This window comes from Anser anser (assembly GCF_964211835.1).
Source record: "Anser anser genome assembly, chromosome: 1".
NCBI lineage: Eukaryota > Metazoa > Chordata > Aves > Anseriformes > Anatidae > Anser > Anser anser.
In genome coordinates this window covers 63,095,579-63,120,606 of record NC_139720.1, presented here as the reverse complement: position 1 = coordinate 63,120,606, position 25,028 = coordinate 63,095,579, and the positions used below count along the sequence as shown (strand labels likewise).

Genomic DNA, 25,028 nt, shown 5'->3' with positions numbered 1-25,028 from the left:
TTCTCTAAGAACATACTGGATCTAGAATTTCAAGAGCTTCTTTATTGAGAAAAGGTTACACACACAAAAACCAGCTGAACTTCCACATGTAATACCTTGTTTGTTCCCAAGACAACTCTTGCCGCTACACTTCCCACTATAATTGTTCCTAGTACTTTGGATCTCACCTTACTGTAACTTGCTGCCAAGATGGAAATATTCCACCTGCCATTCTAAGGAGATGTCTTTGCAGTACTTTTTAAACACAGTAGTGCTTATCCTGTAGTCCACTGGCCAAACTGACCCTGCTTACAGCCATTTACCTCCTTTTCAGCTCCTACAGACCCTTAGCACAAGACATCAGCTGAACAGACTGGTGGCAGTCAGCTGTTGGGCAGGGAGACAGGTTTCTGCTATCAGAGAAAGAGCCTGTGAAAATAAAATTGTCTTGAACTCCAGCATAGAATTCCATGGAGGTTACTAATAATTGCAGTAACTCTTTACAGGCTGCTCACATTCTCCACACTTTTCAGACTGCAGAATACAGGCATATGTTTTGTATGTAAGCAATAAATCACTGCAGTGACAGGAGTGGTAACATTTACCTTTCTCCTCTTACTATGCAACATCCTTGGACAGAATGGTACATTCTGTATGCTGCAGTATCACTGTTCTTTTGGGTTTGAACATGAGCTGACTTAGTCATTTACTGGGGACAGACCATTTGGTCAACACAAACACACCCTTTGGCTGAAATCATTGAAACCCAACATTTGTGAAAGATTTTCCACTAAAAACACCAACTCTCCACAAATGTACAGCATTTATAGTATAAAAGATAACTTAACTGAAGTAACTTTTAACACAACTTTAGTATAGACTTAGGACTGCTTTTCTCCCTCAGGTACGTTTGTACTTCAGAACAGCTAGACATGATAGACTTGAATTTCTAAAACAGCTTTACTGAACGTAGGATAAAGGTCATGACCACCTAAGAATGACATGGTTTATTAAAGTTTAGGTTTAATAAAGTTTAATAAACTCAGTGTTCATAAATTAGGAGAACAGCTCTTTAGCTACGCAGAAAGATTCCTGCCTGCATTCAATAATAAGAAGAAAATAATAAAGTTCAGGTCAAGAGCACTTCAATTTTCAGAAGTACGACACTGCCAGGAAGCAAATTTAATGAAAATTTCATAAAAGTAAAGTGATTCCGCAGCATTCTCTACTTCCCCAAAGTAAAAGGTATTAACATCTTCTGTTTTATGTTCTCTTGCTTATGTTTCCTTCCTTAAAATGTGTATATACACACGCAGACACACACACTCTTTGGCAACACGAAACAGAGCAAACATTCTTGTTTGTTGTTAAGACATTGTCCAAAGCAGAAGTATTAAAAATGCTCTGAAGGGAGCACAATAGCTACTATGGTACAGTTGCAGTTCAGAAAAATCTTGAAAGTGGCAGATAGTCAATGCAGAGCTGTTCAAACCCTGTGAAACTCAAACTGATAATGCTCGATGAACCTAGCTAATAGAAGACTGGTTTACACAGCAAGCAGTGGACTTTCAGGATCAGTTTCCAGTTGAAGTCACAGAGACAGACATCATCTGGTTCAAAAAGGATGCGGGTGAATTCTTGGAGAATGCTTTTGGAAGTGACTTCAGAAGACTTCTGAACCTCTAAATAGACATGCAAGCCTCTAAAATCCCCAATACGAGAGGAATAAATGAACAAATGTGGTCAAGCCCAAAACTTTTCTCAAATGGCATTGATCCTGCCACTGTCAGAGAAAAAAGGTGCTAAATTAAAAGTATGCTATTGAATTAGGTGACACATTTTTAGTAGCAAGCAAAGATCAAGTTGTCAAAGACCAAGTTGTATTAGATATTTTACAAAAACAGTAGAAGTATTCTGAAAGATGAACTGTGCCACAAATAGCAACCTCCATTAGAAGTAGTCAAAACTGATTAAATAACATCTATTGTAACACAAAACTTTTATCTTTTGTAATGTAGGAGAAATCTTTTCACATTTAAAACTCAAACATAAAACTCATATTGAAGAAAAACATGAAACAATTTTTATATATTTCTGCTTTTTAAATAAATACCTCTGCTATCTCTGCAAAAACTAAAAGCAAACTGAAGTACAATGACTTATGTTAGCTATTAGTGCACATTTTATCTGTTACTTTGTTTTGTAGAATGCTTGCATCTTTACCTTGTAAACTAAATTCTTCGTACTTAAGACAATTCATTTCCAACTTCGTCAAAAACTACTGATAATTCACTTCTTCGCTAAGAGTAGAATATCCTTAATCTTCTTTAACATTAATAATACTGAAAAGGCAGAAGTGAAAGAACTGAACACAATATATTACAGTTCTGCTCTACTTCAAATTCACTATATGCTGCAAACCACTTCACTGTTTAAAATGACCAGGAATATTTTCAAAAGTCTTAAAATCCTGGAAGAAATATGTTAAAATTAGATAAAAAAAAGCTACTGTTAAGGTAGCATCAGGCCCTATCTTAGAATTTAAAACAAATTGCTCTTTAGACTAAAGCTAATTACTTTCACATTGTTTTGCTCTTGTTTACTGTAGTATATTTTGGGCAAACTCAGATCAGTTTTTGGTATCACTCTACAAACCTCCATAGGTCTGTTCTTCAGCAGGTCTATGGTATGATATTCCATCTTTTTTCATAAATTTTAAAGATATACCAAGAATTCCCCAAACGGGTTTTGGGCTATATATATATATATTAGTAGTTTAAAAGTGATTGATTATACAAAAGAGCAGTTTTGTGGGAATCTGACAAATGGATTCATCAAAAAGCATGTTTTAATGATATATCAGAGGTCGAAATACTGTAACCAAAATAAGTGTTTATTAGAAGAGCATGCCTCAGTTCTGACCTAGAAGGTTTATGCTACTGCTGACAAATTTAAAAATTAACTTTGAAATTAACTCTTAAAGATTAACTCATTTACTTTAGTAAATTCAACCATCCCTTACTGAGGGTAACAAAACCCTGCTTTATGAATTGTGTATTTCAGTGCTTGGAGTCTTTCAAACTTGAGAATCAATGACACTGTATTATTAGTTACCAGTAACAGTAGGTTAATTAAGCTTTTTGTAGGCTTATCAAGCGTACATGTAGCAGCAATTTAGAGAGCAAACATTAAAATCTTGTTCCCAAATGGAAGATTAAATCCTTTCTAACGTACAGAAAAGTTTCAAGTACAAAACACCCCCTCCATTTACACACTTAAGTACATTTTATAGTTCTATGATGAAAAGATGATTTCAGACTAGCACTAAAGCTTTAATCCTTCAATGTCTGGAAGGATGATGCTATTTGAATATTGTATACATGCTAACAAACATTTAAGTTTAAATTACCATATTATCAATGTTTTGGTTTAGCTGATATTGGACAAACTTAAGCCATAAAAGAAGGCTACAACTGTGCTGTGGTAAAAAAACATTTAAATCCAATCCATCTAAATCATCACAGTAATTGATTATGGCTGATCACTACAATTAGCACAACAATTAGCTTGAACACACTCAAACACTATCTTAAGTTTTGAAGCTTTCAGTCTGTATTTAAGTTTCTTATAGTATAATTCAAATTGAGCACTCAAGATTCCAAAATCAAAGCATCTGAACAAGGTATCAGGAAGTCCTCACTGAAACATTAACTTCAGAATTAACTATGTAAACACAGGCACTTTTGAGGAAGTGCCTTTAGATGAGTATAATATGTCTACTCTTAAACCATGTTAGGTATTTACCAGTAATACTACACATGCACTACAATTGTGAGAGCAAAGTCAGGTAACTTTCTTTTTGTTTTAAATAATGCAAGTCACGTTGTTTACACAAAATAACCATATGTTGGTTATATCTAACTTTTCATACAGGAAAAACGTCTGAATTTGAATATCACCATCAATTACGGTTATGTGTGAAGCTACAGTTCAAAGTAGATTCATCATAAAAGAACAATCTAAAAATGTTTTTGCTGTTTCACGAGTAGAAGAAAACACTACAAAAATAAAATGGTGGAGGTTAAGCATATACAACCACCATAGCAGGTCAAAGCTTGAAAAAAAATAAATCCTTGTAATCAACTTCAATACTGAACAAAGGATTTACCAAAGGGTAAAAGCAATTTATAGAGTTGTGGCTTTCTGAAGCTGAAAAAGTTACTGTGTCAACCTGCTAGAGTACTCATTTGTAACCACTAATAAATATTAAATCACATTTCAAATACTTCCTGTAAAATCTACCAGGAAATTCCGTTGCACAATTTCTCCTTATAGTACTTCACTGCTTTTGATGAATGTTCTTTCCAAGGTCAAAACAAATGTTATGGGGTTACCTGCCTTTCACAGATCACCACTCTTTAAATGCTTGCAGGGATTCTAACAAGAAATTTGGAGCTAAATCCCTTGGTTTAGGCAGCCCTTAATACCCTTCAAAGACAGGAATTTGAATACTTTTATCCTTCAATCATCCTACAATTTCTGAAGTGTCTGCATATACAAGGCTTACATGGCAAGTTTTTGGTAGCGGAGAGGCTGCAGGGGTGGACTGTGAGAGTGTGGCCCAGCTGCCCCACGTCAGGTAAGTGCCAGTTCCAGCCAGCTTCAAAAGGGACCTGTTGCTGGCCATAGCTCAGCCATGAGTGGCACTGGTTGTACCTCTGGGAGAGGCAGATTTAAGAAAGGAAAATCTGCTGTGCTACAGCTGCTGGGAGTGAGGAATGAGAAAACGCAGAGAACCAGCCGTGCAGAACCCAAGGTGAGTGCAGAAGAAGGGCAGGAGGCGCTCCAGACACAGAACAGAAGTTCCCCTGTGGTGTGTGTAGAGGCCCCTGGTGGAGCAGGCTGCCCCCCTGCAGCCCATGGGTCCCACATGGAGCAGATCTCCATGCTGCAGCCCGTGGACGAGCCCCCGGTGGAGCAGATGGATGTGGTCTGTAGGAGGCTGCGGCCCGTGTAGAGCCCCCACAGGAGCAGGCTCTGGGCCAGAGCTGCAGCTTGTGGACAGGAGCAGGGGGTCTGGGGGGAGCTGCCGCCCATGGGGGACCTGTGCTGGAGCAGTTTGCTCCTGAAGTATTGACCATTTGGTATGGGCCCATACTGAAACAGTTCTTGAAGAGTTTCAGTCTGTGAGAAGTCCATGCAGGACTTCCAATTCAGGAAGGACAGCATCCAATGGGAGGGACCCCACACTGGAGTAGGGGTAGAGATTAAGTTTTATGGACTGACCGCAACCCCCATTCCCCTGCTCAAAGGGAAGAGGTAGAAAAGGGTGGATAGAGAGTGAAGGTGCTTTTAGTTTCTCACTGCTCTAGTCTGTTATCAGTAAGCAATAAGTAAGCAAACAGTACTCTCCCCTATGCTGAGTCTGTTTCACCCATGACAGTAACTGGCAAAGCATTGTAACACACAAGATTAAGGAAGGAGCTCTACGTTGCAGTTTTCATAGTATTCCAGTTCTAGTATATAATGAAGTGCTGCAGGACCTCTAGGTAGTTATGAAAATGTTAGCTATTTCATAACTTGAAGTTGTGGTTGACAAAACAACTTAATGCATTTGTAATAGGAAGGAAGAAGCAGGAAATAAGATCTAGGAATTATAAGTTTATCCAGAAGTAATCAGTTCGAGTTTCCTGAAACTGTACTAGAAGAGGGGTGGCAGCATGGCATACCGTGTTTTCAGTAGGAATATTCTAGACTTTCCTACCAGTGAAATCCCCTCTCATTGAGCATGCAGCTACAGCTTCTTTTTCCAAGTATTTATTTCACTTCACTTTTCACCTCCTTGACGTCCCACCCCACCTACAACTGTTACTTCCTATACAAAGGCCAAAAACTTGTTATTAACCCAAATTATTGTATATTTGGATTATTTCTGGCTACCCTACTTTTTCATAAAGATTTTCAATATTTTTATTTTCATTGCTAAAATGAAGCAACCAAAAGCTTTCTTGCTGTTAGAAGTTGCAAATATTTCATTACAAGTTCAATACCCAGGCAATGCAACCATGCATCCAAGCAACCTGATTTCCTGTGATCAGGTGCTTCCAGAGGCTTCCCGCATAAGCTGCTAGCCAGACATAAATCTAATACTGCACAGTCAAGGAATATAGATTCGTATGAAAAAAATACAGGCTTGGCAAAAAGTATGCCTTGAGTAACCTTTAGCCTTGAGTAACTTTTTTCTTAGAACAGATGTCCTAAGGATGCATCACTCCAGATATGGAAAAACAGCAAGAGCTGTGTTTTATATGTGTTACCAAAACTAATAAAATTTCCATGTAGTTCCTCAAGAATAAATATGAAGTGTGGCAACATACAGAACAAGACCACTTGAGCCACTGTAAGTGATAGGATGAGGCAAGTGTGGGTATAAAATATACTAATGAGCCAGCTAGACAGACTATAGCTTCATTCCTCCCATCTGTTTCATGTCTCCTATTCTCAAGTTTCAGCTGAAGTTCATCCAACCCCTAGAAAAACAGTGCCACAAAGACAACGAAGTAAGCAGTTAGTATAAGGCAACAAGCAAATATCTGCCATTTACAAGGCAACACTGATACAAGGTGAGCAGTAAGACAGCAAAAATGGGCTCTATTGCACATTTGCAAAGACTGCAACAAAAACCCGGAAGACCACCCTCTGGAACAGGTATGTCACCACCGCATGAGCGCTGCAAAATTTCCCAAGGCAGCAACAGAATTGAAACTGAAGGTATTTCCATTCCATCTTGATTTGGCATCAGTGTTTTCCTAATCCCATAAACTAATGCAAGGAACTAAAATTTAAAACAGAACAAATTTGGAAACCTCAATTTGCAGAAAACTAACTACAGGAAATTAACTTGCAACAGGAACAAATGAAGAGGGTCAATGCCAGTGCTATTGTAAAGAAGCAGTTAGAATACACAGGTAATAATATTAGATGACTAAACAGGATCGCCTGTTCTGCTGGCAACTAATATTTACATTGGCTGAGCTGTAACAGAACTGCAGCTTCACCTTCAATGGTGAATGCTGGTAGACAGCATGCTCATTATTCCCTCTCACCCTCTAGAAGAGATAATATGCCATGAAAAAAAAAAAGCATACAAACACTCCTTCAGTCTTATGTGACTGAAACTACTGCAGAACATCACAAATTGAACATCTAAATACGACTTAGTTATCTGGTTACACAAAATGTGACTTCATGTTAGCTATATGCTACAATACATTCAGTAACAATACCTGCTTAGTCGTTTTTCATCTCTCCCCACCTCCACAGGCCCATATCGATTCTGACGAGGCTACCAATGAGGCTGCTTTTTGTAAGATCTGGCTAGATTCTTTGTCCATTTCTAAATGCGGCCACATGAAATAATTCTACTGATCTACTGAAATAATTCTACTGCTGGTGATAGCTCAGAGTGCTTATGCAACTCAATGTTTTCTCTTGTCATACTATATTCCAATATGTTTCAAATTCTGAGCTGTGTGGAGCCAGCAGTCTGAGTATGGGCTGCTAATGATTCCTGGATAAACAACCAGATTTCACTTATCAAAGAAATCATTTTCATTTTAGAATGTCTCACACATTCAGCTTACATATGTGCAATAAGTATTAGCTAAGAACACCAAAACAGCCGTTATTAAGAAATAAAAATAGTAACAAACAGTGCTTTATCACAGGAAAGCCTTTTTGAAAGTGACTTGCAATTCCACAAAACTGCTTCTTTAAGGGACAACAGTTGATGCAGTGACTTCAACTATTAGCACTGTCTACAGAAAGTTGTGTTTCTGGTAAGTGACACATACATTAAAAACTTTTGCAGAAACTGAGCTAACAAATTCAGAGTCAGTGTAGGTCTCCTCATTACTTCTTAGATTAAGTTCTTCGTAGTGTAAACAGTTTCTATTATGAGCTTCGCAGCTTGCATACATTCCTTGTAGAACTGCATGATCACAAGATTCAACAACAAACAGTACATGTTTGAAGCAACCTTGAAGCAACCCAGGCTACTTCAGCTTAAAATCAAGAGGCCACTCAAACCACGTCAATTTGAGAGGCGGTGATAAAAGATCAAAAATATAAATATTTCATCAGCCAGCCCATGTCAATGGAAACTAGCAGATGTGGTACAACACCTAGGCCTCCATGAAGAAATCTGAAAACTAATACAAGCTTTCCCAAGCTATCTAGTATCAACAGCATTTTTCTAATCTCTCGTCCTAGACTAAGTTCACATTCTACTATGTTCACATTCTGCATATCTTTGTATGATTACCTCATATTTATGACCATTGAAATTCACCAATTCCAATCAATTTATAGCAAGGACAGAGATCAATACATTCTCAAGAACTGTGTGAGGAAAAAAAAGCTAATTCAGGGTGGACTTCAGTGCCATCACTAACTGCAATCCATGCATAATTGTTATTAGATACCAGAAAATTCATGCGTGAACTCAAATTGAGGCATTCACAGGAAACAAGTTCAGAGCAACTTATTTAGAATGCAAAGCACTTCAAAACAGAAATGGCAAGAAATACACTGTGTGATAAAGGAGATCTTTTGTAATGAATATGAGTATATCAATAATATGAGTAGATATATAAATAACATTTTTAAAAATCTCAAAACTTAGGATTAGCCCTACCCTCAAGGCCTGTATTTCCAATTTCATTACAAGATACAATCATACAGAGCCATATGAACACTGCTGCAAATCCCATTTTGTATAAAACCATACAGTAAACAAAAACTATGTAGAAATCATGAGGTAAATTCACTGAAACTAACATATGTTTTAAACTAAAACCTCTTGGTTCTCTAAAAACTTGGCAAGTTTGTCTTAACTCTAGGAATTACTGTCACAGTAGATTAATCAACAAGAAAAAGCAGTCATGGGATTATTACGTATTAACTTAATTAATAGTTAAAAAACAGTGGTCACAGTAATGTACTGAATCTGCCAATTCCGTACAAAAAAATTAAGTTTTATATATTGAAAAGCTCCACCTAAAGAAGCACTCTCATAATACACTCTCCCTGAATCAGAACCTTTTAGTACTGTACCAAGTGTGTCTAACTGAATCACTAGATGTTGCTTTTTTTATGTTAGCAGTTTAATGCTCATAGAGGCATGGTACCAAACATCTGTAAGTCACCCTAGGCTGTAAGATGGAGATAGTATTACAGCAATATGCAGAAAATTAAACATTTGTCTTGGCCACTGGCATCTAAGGCAGAGAAAAAGTTACTGTCTTTGAATTGGACTCTTTCTGGCTTGAAGAATGAAGGATTTACATAGTATGTGCACTTCTAAGACATTAAAATCTTTCTAGTTATGGACCACGTGGGGCAATCTGTTGCAAGGGACTATTCTCAAAGGAAGTCCTCGCTACAAAATATAAAAATAAGCCTTCTAAGCTAGCAATATGTTCAACATCATGGAACAAATTATCAAAATTGTATGAAAATTTACAAGTCTACTTCTGAACAAACTAAATTCCCAGAACTGAGCTTGTATCAGAAATTATGTTGAATCAGACAACAGGACATAAGGACAATAGTCTGTATTTAAGCAAGCATTATACACCACAGCTCTGAACTGTGTTAGAACAGCAGCTCAGAAAACAAGAGCCTAAGTCTGTTCATTTAAATTATTATATACTTTACCAGTAAAATAAACTAAAAGTTCCATTCACACCACGAAGACAAATGTTGAGAAATGTAAGAATTCTACACTAGTTATACAAAAATTCTTTTCTGTACAGATATTAAGTTTCTTTGGTCCTAAATGAGGGACCAGTCCTTTCAACAAATGTAAAAGACCAATATAACGTTTGAATCCTAAATTAAAAGTCACAGCATTTCTTCACTTTTCTGACCCAGGCTAATGTTAGTTAACTTTCTGTGAAGTAGAGATAAAATCCATACAGTGCTAAGGCAGTTAAGGAAAGCCATTTTACCTTGGAAACTAATGTCATGCGTAGCACGAAATATATATTCCTTTGTCTGAATAATTTAAGTGGGTTGACATACTGCAAATTCACTGTTAATCTTCTCTCTTCAAAGGAAATGAGGTATAACAAGAAGGAGCACTTATGGAGACAAAACACTGCTTGAATTAACTACTGCTTTGTAAAATTGATCACCTTTGCAATATAAATCAAAAGGAGACCAAAATCAGATAAGTTTATTCTGCTCTGGACAAAATTTACAAGCTCTATAGGAGAGAAAGTTTGCCACCTTCCTGCTTTTATTGCCCTCAACCTAAACTTCTCAACCCTGATAGGTTTTCATTCATCTCAGAGAAACAGAGGGAAACTGCACCTCTGACCAGCTTCGCAGTGGACATGAGACACCTAAATGACTACTCCAGCAAAATCCCACTTTTCTGTCCGCTGAACAAACACACTTGTAATCTAGCCTGATCTGCTGTTAACTCTTCACTCAGAGCTCACAATAAATACTCTTTTAGTGGTTGCTATTACTTTTGCTACGCCGCAGAAGTCCTAGAACATTTTCTTTCAACTATCTTTTCATTACAAGAATATCCTTTCTCTTTTAGTAAAATAAACAACATTTGTTTGATGTTTTGATCTTAGCTGGAGCAGCAAAATCTTATTAAAAAATCATAATAACATACTTCACTAATGGGTAACTTGTTCTAAACATTTGTATCTCACCTTTGACAGAAGCAATTTCACACAGGAAACATGGCCCTCATAGACTGCTGATAAGAGTGGTGTAATATTATGTTTGTCTGGAGCCTGTAAATTGAGACACAGTTATTTGAAACACAATTTCAGACAGTATTAAAAGGTTTCGCTTAACTTCATTTTGTTTTTGTCAACCACAGAGTGAAGTCAAGGATTTAAGAATATTTTCCAGAAATGCATTCCTTCAGATTTTTTTACTCTGCCTTTTAAAAATAAGTGTGTTTAAAAATCAGTCAGGGAACAGCACGATAGCTCTTCCAAAGTTTGTCTACATTTTTTAAGGCCAATGATAAAATTCGCAAGGTTTCAGCTGAAAAGTTTTGCCCAGTCTAAAAAGAGCACTCCCCATTCTCCCACTTTTCAGACAGTCTGGCTTCAGAAATCCATTATGGCCGGAAACATTCTCTGTGCTTTCTTCTTCTCTCTAACCTATGATCCTGGAAAGAGTAAAAAGTGTAGCAACAGAAATTTTCTTATTTTTTCCTCCATTTTGTGCTGAATTAGTAAAACACCTGAGGAACTACTAATCTTTCTAGGCACCGATGAGAAAATTCAAGCTGTTTTGTTAAGGTCTGAAGCTAAAATGTCTTATATATATTAATTTTAGGCAGGTATTCTGAAGCATGGCATTTGGGGTGTATGGTTAAAGTATATAGGAACTTCATGGAGGACTGTTTTGAAGTGCCAATACTGCTCAGCCAAATCTTTTCATGACACGAAGCCATGCATGTCAAGCTACAGCAAAATGACAGTTTGTGCAATAAAAATGTCTCAAATCAATAAAATAAAAAGACAAGCATTCCCATTTAAACACAGCTGATCCTGCCCCAGCCAAGGACGCACTGCAATGTCTTCTGAAGTCCCTTTCAACAAATCTAACATGCATTTCATGTCACCCTTTAGATATGATTGCTGGTTCTATTTTTCTAATCATCGTCAAATGAAATTTAATTCTTGTAGATACAGCTTTTCCTAATGTGTTTCAAAGTGTTAGAACATTTAACAAATGTAATTTTAAGCTTCTAACCTTTAGGAGAACACCTGTCAGGCATTCTTAAATGAATCAAATTGCTGTTTCATCCAACTCTTCCAGTAACCATTTAAGCACTTATACCTATCTCGTATGTGGGAGAAAAAGGGACCCTAAACTGTTTGTAAAATGATGTACGTACATTAATATCAGCTCCTTTCAATAGCAGAAATTCCAGAATCTCAAGCTGTCCACAGTCTGCTGCATAGTGAAGAGGCTTCCTCCCACCTTCAAGTGTCCGGTTGACATCTTCACCCTTCAGTGTAAACAAACACACAAGCAAAATTTAAAGTTATCACTCCAAAAAATCTTGAAAAAAATCTAACAACTTCAAATACACCAAAGAATGTTCCATCCAAATATTTAAGTCATTGCCTAATAAAAATCAAAATTAAGTTGCTTGATTTCCTTTTTCTCTTCACCTACACATTTAAAACTACATCAGAGCCTCAGGCTCTCCTTCCACACTGAATTTCAGGTTTAGTGAGTGCCCAAGTGCAGTATGTAACTTGACAACAAAAAGTCATTATAGTATGTGGAAAATGCCCATGTTTGCTTGTTTTGCTTCTCCTACCCCTAACTGGGATCTTATTTATCTGGCTACTCTAAGTTACTTTCCCTGCTTTTACACATGCTGAGGTGTTGCATTCTGAGAAGCTACATGTACAGAAATAAGTTAGCATCATAACTACTAGCAAGTGAGTATAGACCATCCATAATCCAAAAAACAATTACAAAACTTCACTCTTTTAAAAATAGCATCCACTAAATCTGTAATATGACACAAAAAGGTCTGAAGCCAGTTAATCAAATCAGGACACAGGAAGTTATATTCTAATGCCCCTTATAATAGTAGATTGAGGCATCCCTTAAGGTGCAAATTAAATTTAATTCAGTGAATGCCTAATTAGCTTTGTTTCTTCATTCTGGGTTGTGCAACTAAGGATAAACTGATTTAATGCACATCAGCAATGATAAGAAGTTACTAAACACCAAATACTGACAGGCCATATGGTAAACTCTTGTTCATTTGTGCAAGTGAGCTAAGTATTTCAGGTCACAGCTAAATTTAGCATCTTACCTCAAGTTTTGTGTCTCCACAGAAAAACAATCAGAATAATTTCAGCTGCAGCACCAATTCATACTTCTCTATAAAACCTCTGCAGTCCCCTTACTCCTGTCTCAGCTCTCTTCTGAGAGTGGAAGAATAGACTATTAGAAGGAAATCTTTTTCTGCGCTTGATGTTCTACATTGTCACAGCCTTATACTGCAGGCCAGTCAACGAGAACACCTTTCCTGGTGTTCAGAGTTCTCCTCTCCTTGCCAATAGGCTATTTGACTCTTTCTATAATAAATCCCAATCAAAGTCAAAGCAGCACAACAGTGTTTAACTTCATGTGTTTAAATAGTATACTCTGCATTTTCTGGTCTCAGAAATCAGGACTTTGCAAGAACATTCAGTAGCATGAGAGCTTCAAAGCAGGACTTCAAAGTAGTAGACTAGGGCTTATGAAGCACGTTGAACATAAGAGAGTTAGTTTTAACTAACTTTAAATAGCTTTATTTACAATTTTTAGAACAGCAATAAGTTGTACCTCTCAACAGCGTCCACCACAGCTTTAGCTATGGATACTCACCACAGTACAATAACACATAAGATACTAGTAAGGCTACTGAAAGTCTAACTACCTTTGACAACTTCATTGCTGTGCAAGTCCTGTGATGCAACTTCTCCCTTACTTTGCTGAATTTCAGTACAGACCATTGGCTGGGATATGTTAACAATTGTGATCCAATAAAAAAAACAAAACAAAAGAACCCCACACTCATCCAGATCACAGTACACTAACAGCATACAAATAGCCTCATCAGTCTGAAAAACACATAAGGATTCTGCATACTTTGCTTGAATAGGGAGTTAAGCTCTACTGATTTGTATTTGCACATCACCACTTTTCATCAGTTTGAAAACAACTGGCATTTGAATAGCACGTGTATGCAGATAATACCTTAAAGCAGGCTCTGAAGCATCTAATGTCTGCCACATGTGAGGACACGGTAAATAAGGGGATAAGGGAGAGGTTCATGAAAGTTAGCTCTTGGGACATCACATAGTACAGCTTCATATTCAAAAAGTTAATGGTCAAAAATGATATTTTGTACTTTAGAATCATCATGTGTTAAGATTAAGACAGTCCAAAGCTCCCCTTTAAGTGTCTAAATACTCAGCTGCTTGGCTTACACTATAGGATATCTTTCTTTTGAAAGAATATACGACAGATTCTTCTGCTTTCTTCTAAGCTAGTTGCAGGAAAAAATCCTGCTGGACAATGAACTTAATCACTCAAACACCAAGTTTTCTAGGATTCCTTTAGAGATTGTTAAAGCTTGCTTATAGGTAAGTACTTTGCAAGAAGTCTCCAAACAAAGATGTCCCAAAAAGACATGATATGGATTTGAATACGAGCACTAAGGAAGTGTATTAGCAGCATCCAAACACAAACTATAGCACCAAAATGTTTCAGCCTGAACTAACGTAACCAAGATACACTATCATTTACAATAATAAATTGAAGAACAAAAATGTACTCCTAGATTCTGTAATAAACAAAGCCAAATATCCATATTTTTTGTGTTTGTGAAAAGCCACTGTACAACAGCCCACTGGATGTTATAAAGCTTCATTTGGCCTTCCCCATTCTCAGTCTAAGACATATAGAAGTAGGAAGGGAAAACAAGTCAATTCACTTCATACACAAGGATCAAATCCTATAACAAGCAACTGCTTTCAATGTAGTTTATAACATTTCAGAAAAATTGCAGGACTCTTCATAGATGATTTCTTTCTGGCTTTTAGATCACCTGCTTATACTGCATTCCCAGCTAATAGAATGTGAACATCAGAAAGGATACAGAGTAGCAGTCTCTGGAGTGGGGCGCACATGCCTGAAGGGGTGTGCAAGATAATCTACTGGGGGGTGAGGACATTTTTTGGACCATAACTGAGCTGTAAAAACTGTTTATTTCATCCTTATCACATCCTTTAATTTCTATTTTGGGTCTTACATGCATAATATATTAGCACAGTAGTACATGTATATAACAAATAAAAAAGCAGTACATTTATATAACTTAATGCATTAGTGGTGCTTGTTCAATTTTATTATTTATTTTTCACTGATAGGGGTGCATAATCAAAACACTGTGGATACCACTGGTCTACAGTTCTATCCATACACATGGAAACAATAAGTGAACTCTTTCACTGGAACAGTTTCATCGCCCTCTGAAAGTTTTACAGGCTAAATAAAAAACCCTTAACCTTACCCCCCCCCCCCCCCCCCAATTATTAAAGAGCAACTGTTATAAAACTCAAAAATATTATTGTTCCACTTTTGCAGAGAGAAAGTGCCTTTAGGCATGGAAATGTTGACTTTTAATTGAATTTCAATTAAAGATATAGAGCTTCAATCTTAATGTACACCAGCTGTCGTTTATGTGCTTAAATAAGTCTGTACATGTAAGTTTCATATAAGATCACCAATAAAATGGGAACATCAAAAGACTGCTTGAACCCTCATGATTCAAACTGGCAGTAGGCTGCTGCCAAAGACAGCAGTCACCACAGCTGCAACAATAAGCTTTTTACTTGGCTAGACAGTGATGTGGAACATATCTAACATCCCAGATAATGTTGTCAAAGATCAACTAAACAAAATGCTGTGCTCCTTTAAACTTTGAATGCACAGCCCTGTGAATATTGATTTTTGTCTTCAGTGGATGAGCACTCCACACTGAATTTTCTTGTTCTTCCATTTGAAGTATCCTGGTTAGTAAGCCAGGTAGAGATGTTGACTTGTAAGCAGCTGGGTTCTCAGTTTCAGAGAGGTCAGCCATGACAGGCCATATTTTGCGCAAACATATTTTATCTATACAGTAGTGTCTAAAAAATGAATGAACAGGTACTAGAAAATTCAAATATTCACAACTGCAAAGAAATTATATATTGTAGCTACAGCAACAAGCTCCAAATCCCAATTCACATCTTCACAGGATATGAAGAAAGTTAGAGTGTAAGGTCAAGACTTGGGTCTCATCTCTAAGGCAGCTCTGGTGAAGACATGGCTAATTATGTTAACAGAATGAGATGAAGAGCTCAGCCAAGCCCTGCTAACAGGCCAGGGCTGGAAATAGCACAGAAAGTAATCTCTTATGTATGTTAGCCAAAAAGCATCCCAACAGCTCTCGCAGGAAGTTTTATAAGATTATTTTTGTCATCTTCTGGAGCCTAACAGAGCAGAAACAAGATTAATAGTTATAAGGGTACTTTGAAGGAAACAAATCAGATTGAAAAAGAGCCATACCGACTTCAAAATAAAATATACCTTCACTCAAAGGCCACACTGCTCCTGAAGAAAGGTTATTTCCACTTTCTGTAGAGGGCCTACAAATTCACTAACAATTGTGCAAATGCTTGTGCAAAGCTGGAGAAAGGAATGTGCCCTTGCAAAGGGAAACGATCACTTCTTTTAATAACTTCCCAGAATACACTGAGTTCACTTAGTCAGATGTTTGAGATTAAGTCTGGCGTAAACCAGATCAGTAATGTTTTTCTTTGCTGATCAAAGACCTAAGGCACCAACTACTTACTAACATTAAAAACTGGTTCAACACATGAAACATGAGAACCAGCAGTTAGCAGGTATCTACTTTAATCCCCTCTACTAAAATCTGATTACAGGTTAAGAAAAGCCTCTCTGTGAATCTCCAGTTACTACACAAGACGGAATAAAAGATGTTTACAACACAGTCATCTTATGTCCTACTTAGAAAACTCACATACACAGATAACTACAGAGTATTCATTTAGAAAGATTAAGTAACAGCTTTAATTGAAAACTACTTACCAACATTCAATAAAAGACGGGAAAATAAAAACTCAAAGCTCAGTTCTAAACACTTAAAAAGTCTTCTCTGCTTTTGAAATAGCTTACAGTTGGGTTCATCATGAAAGCAAGTATCACGTTAACTTCCTGTAATGGTGGAATTAAATCCTTAAAAAGATCTGTTCAAGTTAATTTCTTGAGTACTGTCTAAATTACATACTCTAGAACTTAGTTCTCCCACTAACCTCTATCAAAGGACTCAGGAAACATGCTTAATGCAAAATCTCAGTTTAGTGCAAGATTTTGAATGACAATCTTAGATTGTCAGAAGTAACAGAATAGAATCACAGGAAAAGTAAGGTCAGCAGCAATCTCAGGAGATTGTCTAGTACAACCTCCCTGCTCCAAGCAGAGCCATCCTTTAAGTTTAATCAGATTACTTGGAGCCTGGTTCACTTCAATGCTGAAAAACAGAAACACTCGAGACTTTTACGCCACCTTTTCCAGTGCTTAACCACTGCTGCTGTGAAGGATCTTCTCCCTTGTGTCCAATCAATTTCCTTTGTGACCACTGCATCCTGTCCTGTAGCTGAGCACCTCTGAGCAAAGTCCAGTCCCATCTTCTTTATACCCCTGCATTTAATACTGAAAGGCTAATATTAATCCCCTAACATCTCTTAAAGCTGAAGAAATGCTGTCCTTATATATCATAAAATCCAAACCCCCTTCAACACCAACACACGGCTCTTCTCTGTCCTCACTCCAGTTTATATCTCTTGCAGCAAAGAACATCATGCTGAACACACTAATCCAGATGTGGGCTCAGAGGTGCTGACAAGAAGGAAACAACTGCTTCTGTCAAATTTGCTGGACTCTTCTCTCAAACACCCTGGACTTGTTAGTGTGCAGGCGGCCTTCAACAATGAAAGGGCACACTGCAAACGGTGCAACCTGTGTTCTCTCTGGGAAGCTGTTTCTGAGTGAATTAATCCCCAGCTTGTACTAGCACATGAAAGTTACACCATCCCCAGAAAATGACTCTGTGTTTGTCTTGTTAAAATCTGAGGTTCTGTCAATACATTCCTCTAACTTCTTAAGGTCCCCTCTGAACAGCATTCCTACTTTCCACGTTATCAGCCAATTCCCCTCAGCCTGGTGTCATCTGCTGACCTGAGCGGTGTTTCATTCCACCATTTCAGTCATTGATGAAAATACCACATAGTATCAAGCCTCAGGGCCAACCCTGAGGTTTTTACCTCAGGTATTTTACACCAGGTAAATAACCACTGAGTCAGAGTGATAGAACCATTTAGGTTGAAACGGACTCAGGTCTCAGTCTGATCTCCTGTGTAAAGTAGGGTCCACACTGAATTAAGAGCAGGCTGCCAAAACTCTGTCTAGTTAGGCCTTAAAATCCATAAGGACAATGGCTGGAACCCCTGCTCCAGTGCTTAATTACCAATAGTGGAAGTTTTGTATTTTATACAAATGAAACCTCCCCTATTCCCATCAAGAACAACAACAAAGAAAATCAGAAAAATTACAGACAGCAATCAGGTTGGTCAGGCATGTTTTGGCCTTGTTAGGCTGTGATGGCTACTCCTAACCACTGTAACAAGTCTGAAAAAGCCTTCCAGGAGGATATGCTACACAGACTCCCCAAGGATTGAAGTGAGGTTGAACAGCCTTCCTAAGCATTGAAGTGAGGTTGACCAGCCTTCCTTTCTTGCCCTTTTGGAAGATGAATGTGACATGCTTTTTTGCATGGGAACTATCTATCATTCCTTGCCATGACTGACAGGTCATGGTGGAAAGATGACAAAAAGGCCTCGATGTCAGTGCTTCTGGTTGCACACCACCAGTCATATGGATTTGCAGGCACCCATTTCAAGTGATCCCTGACTCTAACCACAATAGAGAGGATTGCTTCTAACACAGACTCCAAGCGAGGCACAGGAGCCCGCAAGGCCTCACAGCAGAGCTTACTTATAAAGAAAGAGGCAAGAACTGCATGGAATATCCAAGGTTTTTTCTTTTTTTTTTTTTCCATAATATAATATCATCACTAGGTCATCTGCAGACCAGCGTATTCCTTGTTTCATCTTTTCTTGCCACTATACCTACATGAAAGCCCTGGCAGCCTCATGCCCTTTTCCACTTTAACTACAGTGAAGCTTTGGCTTTTCTAGTTCCATCCCTGCATACCCTGGGAAAGCTTCTGCATTATTCTTGGGTTTCAACATCCATACTTTTACTTTTCATACTCTTCCTCTTTGTATTTAAGACTTAAGAGATGAGTTCACTGTACAGCCACACTGCTCTCCTGTCATACCTGCTGGATGTTTCTGAATAATCTGGAAGGGTCTGCACCTTAGTAGCTGCCTTGAGTAAGTTCTGCTAAATTTCTTTATTCTTTTGCAGTCTAAGTGATAACAATGACTTAAATTTCACTGTCTGCCTCTAATGAATATTATGGCATTAGCTCATTGAAACACCAAATGATTAAGTTTAGTCATAAATTAAATTCTAATGCTCTTTATTTTCCAGGCAAATTATTTAACCACAAACTGACGCTACCCTCTAAAACAGCCCTTACATTTTCTGTAGGCTCTGATACACAGACTGCATTCCACACCTCCCTTGATCTAGCTCTGCCCACTAACTCCCTCCTGTCCCAGTTCCTGTCAGCTTCAAAAGCATCAATACCTAAGGCCAACTCAGCTAGAACAAATTTATCTAGTGCCACTCAAGCATCCCTACAGCATACTCCAAATGCTTCAACCACAGGCTTACTTTGCAGTGGCACTCCAGCTGAGGTTGAGCCAGCTATTCATGTGGGCATTGTGGTTTGCCAGTAGTTTTGCTCTAGAACATTACTGCCATGCTCTTAATGTTTCAGCTCACCAATTACTTTAACACTCATTTCTTCTTGTGTAACAGTTACAGTACTACTACTCATTGCCACAGTTTGATGCTTTCCACTCCTGCATCAAAATTAGTGGCTGAAGAATGAATCCAGTGTAGCAACTAATCAATCTTAGAATTAGCTTGATCATTTCATCTTTCCAAATGAACCTGTTTCTTCATCTGATTCACCACTTGGCACTTGAACACAACAAATAAGTAGCTGGGATTTACACTGCCGTTCTTCCACAGGAATAGAAACTGAAACTGGTGACCTCATTAAATCCTGTTGCATAGGTTAACTGGATTAGTAGAGCAGTATCTGCAATTCTGATGGCATTAAAATGCTCTTTCAGATTTAGAAAGAACTCCATATCCCCATCTGTACTTATCCTATCGTGCAGAAATAACTGTCTCCCCACTTCATGCATTCCCTTCCTTGAAATTTTAATGAAGAACACCAGATTCCATGCACTCAGATGTCCTTTAAATGCAGGAAAGCACCCTATAGGAGTTGCACTACTGAGTAATGCCGAACTCAATTACCCTGGTAAAAGATGGACTCTACAAGCCATTTCATTACCCCAATCTCTTTGTACACAAAGGATGGCGATACTAAGTGTTAGATAACTCTGATGTTTTATATAAAGCAATAACTTCACTGATGAAGTTTGAGTGGTAAAGACAACTAAGAAGTCCTCTTTATAGAAAGAGAAGTTTAAATCCTATGGATGATATATTTAGAAAAATCTTATTGCATATTGCAAACACTACTTCCAAGCATGTGATATTTTGCTATCTTTCCCATAGGCCTTTGTTCACATTGACTAGTTTTGTTTTTAAAAATTCAACCAAAACATTTAATGAGTTTTAGTTTATCTGGAACATTTCAAATCAATCTCACTGCATGTATCTATAGCAAAACATATTAAGATTTCAATTCATGGAAAGCATGAAAAAAGTAGCATCTCAAGCTTTGAATATTTATGTTCTCCAGGTGTAGGAACAACAGGCAAATACTTTAGAATAAAAGAGAACAGAAAAATGTGGATATTTTACATTTTTGTTCCCTTGCCACATCATGGTGTATGACCTTCATATTGGAAAGATCACGTGCAACATTCCTGTGTGCAATGTTAGTAACATTTTGCACTTTCAAGTGCATAGTGTCAACAAACAAAATCCTCCAGAAATTTTATGCCAGAAAAAAAATTGAAAAAACAGGAGAATTTCCATGCAGCATCTGCTTTTTATGTTCTTCATGAGATGTCTTTAAAGAAAGCTCCTATTAGGTAATTAAGTAAGCTCTGACACTCCCAATAAAAGTGATGGAGGTGACCTCTAACTGAAAGATAAAATCTTTCTTATTTTGTGATATTCTGAATCCAGAGATCCTCTTCCGAATAAAAATACCATGGTCAGGTGTCCCAATTTCACTTAAACTTTGTAAAATGAAACTAATAGAACTAAATTGTAATTTATGCTCTTGAATACAATCTGAAGACACATTTCACATTAAAAGTAGTTATGCTGGTATCCACTGAATGAAGTGTCTTTCCTTACAACCAGAAGTCACACCTAACTCATTGCCTGAAAGAATAGGTTTTATGCTTTTAGGTAGAATACAGATAACATAAGCTTTAAAACCGCATAATAGTGACAGTCCCCAATCTTCTGAAGGGAAAGCAAGTTTGTACAAACCACACCTTGGGAAAAAACAGCCATATTTTCAGAGTTTAGCTGACAGTCTTGCTTTCTCACAATGAGGAGCACAGGAGGGAATTCCTTTGTATTCATCTTCCTCCACCACTCCTTCCTTTTCTCAGTTTGAATAACAGGGTGTAAACTGACTCATTCTCCAGTATAACTTTTTTTTTCCAAATTCATCCATATAGAGAAAGGCTTTTTGCAAAAATATCCCCACATAAGCACTCTGAAGACAAAAATACATTTAGCTATCTTTGTAATTCTAATTCTACTTAGAGATAGCTATATTTTAAGAATTTAAGCCAAAGTTCACTGCCTAACCTGTATTTCAGTTGTATGTTCATAGTATTTTCAAATGTTTACTGCTGTTACTTTTCAGCTGTGACTGATTTAATCGAAAAGTTACCTCTCCAGCACCACAGATCTCAACCCCTTGATTAAAAGTCTTCAAGGACAAGGCAAAGTATAAGGCAAATACAACTCAAATTATTCTTTTTTTTTCTTCAATCATCCTACAAGTTCTGAAATGACTATGAGTTCAAAAACATCATAAGTGAAGCAAAAGCTTTTGTCCTTATTCTACATGCTTTACCATTAAAAACGTAAGATGCTATACTAACCCACAGGTCATAAATACTTGAGGTAGTGAGAGGAAACTCAAACACCACGCTTCCTGAGACATGACTAATAATCTAAAAATATAAGGACAGTTCAATATTACAAGCTTGTGAGTTTACTAACTCATTGAATCACAGACTATTTAAGGCCGAAATAGAACTCAGGGGCTTATCTAGTCCAACATCTTCTCAAAATCGATCCAATCAGATCAGGTTGCTCAGGACATTGCCCAGCTGAGACCCATGCTGAGACTCTGAGGATAGAGCTCACAAGTTCTCTACACAGCCCTTCCCAGGGCTTGATCATCTTCGTATTGAACTATTTGTCCCCTTACACCTAACTGGAATTTTTCACATCCCAGCCGGAACTGTTACTTCTTATACTTTCAGCGTGTACCTCTACGCAACCTTCTCTGTATCCCTCCCTTGGTACAGAACGACAGTAACTTCCCCCAAACTCATGCCTCTGAACACATTCTAGTATTTTATCGCTAGGCTTTCGGCCCCACTAAGCTGTAGGTCCACATCTTCCTTTTGTTATTGATATACTAGCCCCTTCTAGTGCCCTTCAAACTCCTTGATAGTTTCAACTTCAACTGAACTTCGGTTTTCATACCTCCACTCCCTGCACATTTGTGCAATGTTTCTGCATTCCTTCCAGAAGACCATTTCACTTTCACCTTCTATGTAACTCTGTTATTTGTTACAGATTCCTCAAACTATCTGACCTGTTTGCTGTCTCTAAGTAACAGCCCTGGAAAGTGCTCTCTCAAATCAATGTTTCTCATGCTGTCACGAGTTGGTCTCAGAACGCAAAGAAAGGCCCCTGAAGCATGTTAACCTTCCGTACTTGGGCAGGCTGCACTATTGCCTCATCTATACTCAAATACCACCAAAAACTGAAGTCTCATCTTGTTTGATTGGAATAAAGTTTTATAGCTCGTCTCTCCTGATTTCCTCCAGCTTTCAGTTGCTTAAGCACAGAACTCAAGCCTCAAATACCCTGGTTTTCAATTAACTTCCTCTAAAGATTCAAAATTAAAACTGAACACTAAATTCAAACAAAGAGGCTTCACTTTTAGCATTTACCAGCATAAAATCTAAACTGAGGCTCATCACTGAAAACTCAAGAGCTACTACCTCAGTTTTCTCACTACTGAAACATTCCTGGGGCTTACATACAGAAAGCCCTGATTCCTCATGTGACCATATGGAGAAAGCTCTTTTTTCAAGCTCCCTCATGAGGGAGGCCTTCCATTTTGTAACCCTTGTTCTCACCTAATGACTGCCAATGAGCTGATTCACATGCTGCTAACCTCAACTCAAAGCTGGATTTGCAGACATCTATTGTTCCAAAATACATATTTCTATAATGCTGTCAGGCTTCTTTGCCATTTTTTTTTTACAGAATACCAGATCTTAAGTACAGAACTCACTATATAAAATATTCACCTGGTCTGTGTTTTAGGCCTTCAGTTCAGCGACCTTACAACATTCAAGTCTTTGCAAGTAATATTGCAGTTCAACTAAACGTTTTCCCCTTACAGAATAGTCTAAAAAAGCAGCACTGACTTTGAAGCAGTAGTTTTCATTCCTGCCATGATATAAACTGATTTGGCCAAAATCCACAAGCACTTTCAGAGGTCCTTGGAGATCACCAATAGAAATACCCTTAAAATGAATTCAATAACTCAGGACTAATGATTTTTCCCCAAAACCTTATTTCTAGTTTTCAAGTGTTATAATTAAAATGACTTCCTGCCTCAAAACCCTTTCAAGCAGCAGGGACAACAAATTAGTCTCTTCTCCTGAGCTGTTTATACCATTTTCTCTAGAGATTGTCATAGTAACTGGAATGGAGTACAAGGCTGAAGCAGTTTCTGCTGGGTAGAGCAGAGAGGTTACATATCTGCATCTATTACTGAAACTGTGTTCTGAATTGCTACAGCAGACATATCCTCACATCATCTGTCCTAATAGAAGCCTGAGGCTAACTGAATTACTAGTCTAGCACTTCAGACAAGAACTATTTCGTAAACTGCTCTATATTTCATCACAGTCATACCCTAACACACTGTTTCCACAGGCTTGTCAATTGTTATTTATTAGAAAGAAAAATAAAACAACCAGCTCATAACATAAGCCAGTGCAGAATATTGTTTAAACTTTTATACATTTATTCCTTAAGAGAAAATCTTGACATACAATGACTTTGGGATTGCAGAACTAAGAACTGGGCAGAGCAGATAAAAAGATACAAAGTCCCCATATCCACTCAGACTTAGGTGTTCAAAAACTACATAGCAAACGGCTTCTCAAAAGAGGAGGCCTAAAGAGGAACTGGTTTCCTATATTCTACTCAGCAAAATTACCAAGTCTCAAGTTTTCTTGTCTCTATCTTCTGGTTCACAAGAAAAAAATGACCTTGTTGCTCCAGCCAATGTTCAACCTAAGAGTAGAAATAGTGAATATTTAAGTAACTGATAATTCAAAGTTTGAGAAAAAGGGAAGGGGTAAAAAACAGTAAGTGTTGTGATTTGTTTATGATTTTGAAGCAGATTTCTTCAGTTAAAAACCAACATTAAGTTCCTGCCAAGGCTAAGGAATCAACTCATTGTAACTGCAAGTAGGCAGTTTCCCATGGCAACTGCAACAATTTTGTGCAGGATGCAAGTTTTCATTAACATGTTCATATTTTCAGAAATTACCTGTTTTCAGTCCACTAAATAAATTCATGTAATCCTGTCTCATTCAGCCTGCAGCAGGAAGACTTCTGCTTCTGCTCAGTGGTTAAGCAAATGCTGACCATTCCAGTAGTTTTCCAGTTGTGGTCGGAGTGGTCCACACACAACAGTGGTCAGAACAGAAGCAAGTGACCTAGATTTATTGTGTGGGATACTGGCTTCTACTCAGAGAATTTAAGAAGATCTAGAAGCTTGTTGTTGTTTTGCTTAAAGACTGGAAGCAGCTGCATTAGCTAAGCCTTTCTACTGGTAATCTTTGTGTTCATGATAGGAGATATTTAAAAATGCCTTTTTGCTACTGCTGTATTGTTCATTTCTCTGCCTCAAAATGTCATCACCTGGAACAAGAAGTAATTTTCTCCCAGCTGCCCTTTTTCTTCCCTGTTCACTTTGGGGA

At 37.7% G+C, this 25,028-nt stretch overlaps 1 protein-coding gene across 1 annotated transcript in view; it reads right to left on the bottom strand.

The window, feature by feature from the left end:
• The window catches only part of MTPN (myotrophin), a 41,917-nt gene that overhangs the window by 4,421 nt on the left and 12,468 nt on the right, over positions 1-25,028 (bottom strand). Inside the window, exons 2-3 of the mRNA XM_083808232.1 lie at positions 11,915-12,028; positions 10,710-10,793 (exon numbers count right to left, since the gene is read on the bottom strand). Of these exons, the coding sequence (XP_083664358.1) occupies positions 10,710-10,793; positions 11,915-12,028 (198 nt within the window). The remainder of the gene's footprint in view (positions 1-10,709; positions 10,794-11,914; positions 12,029-25,028) is intronic.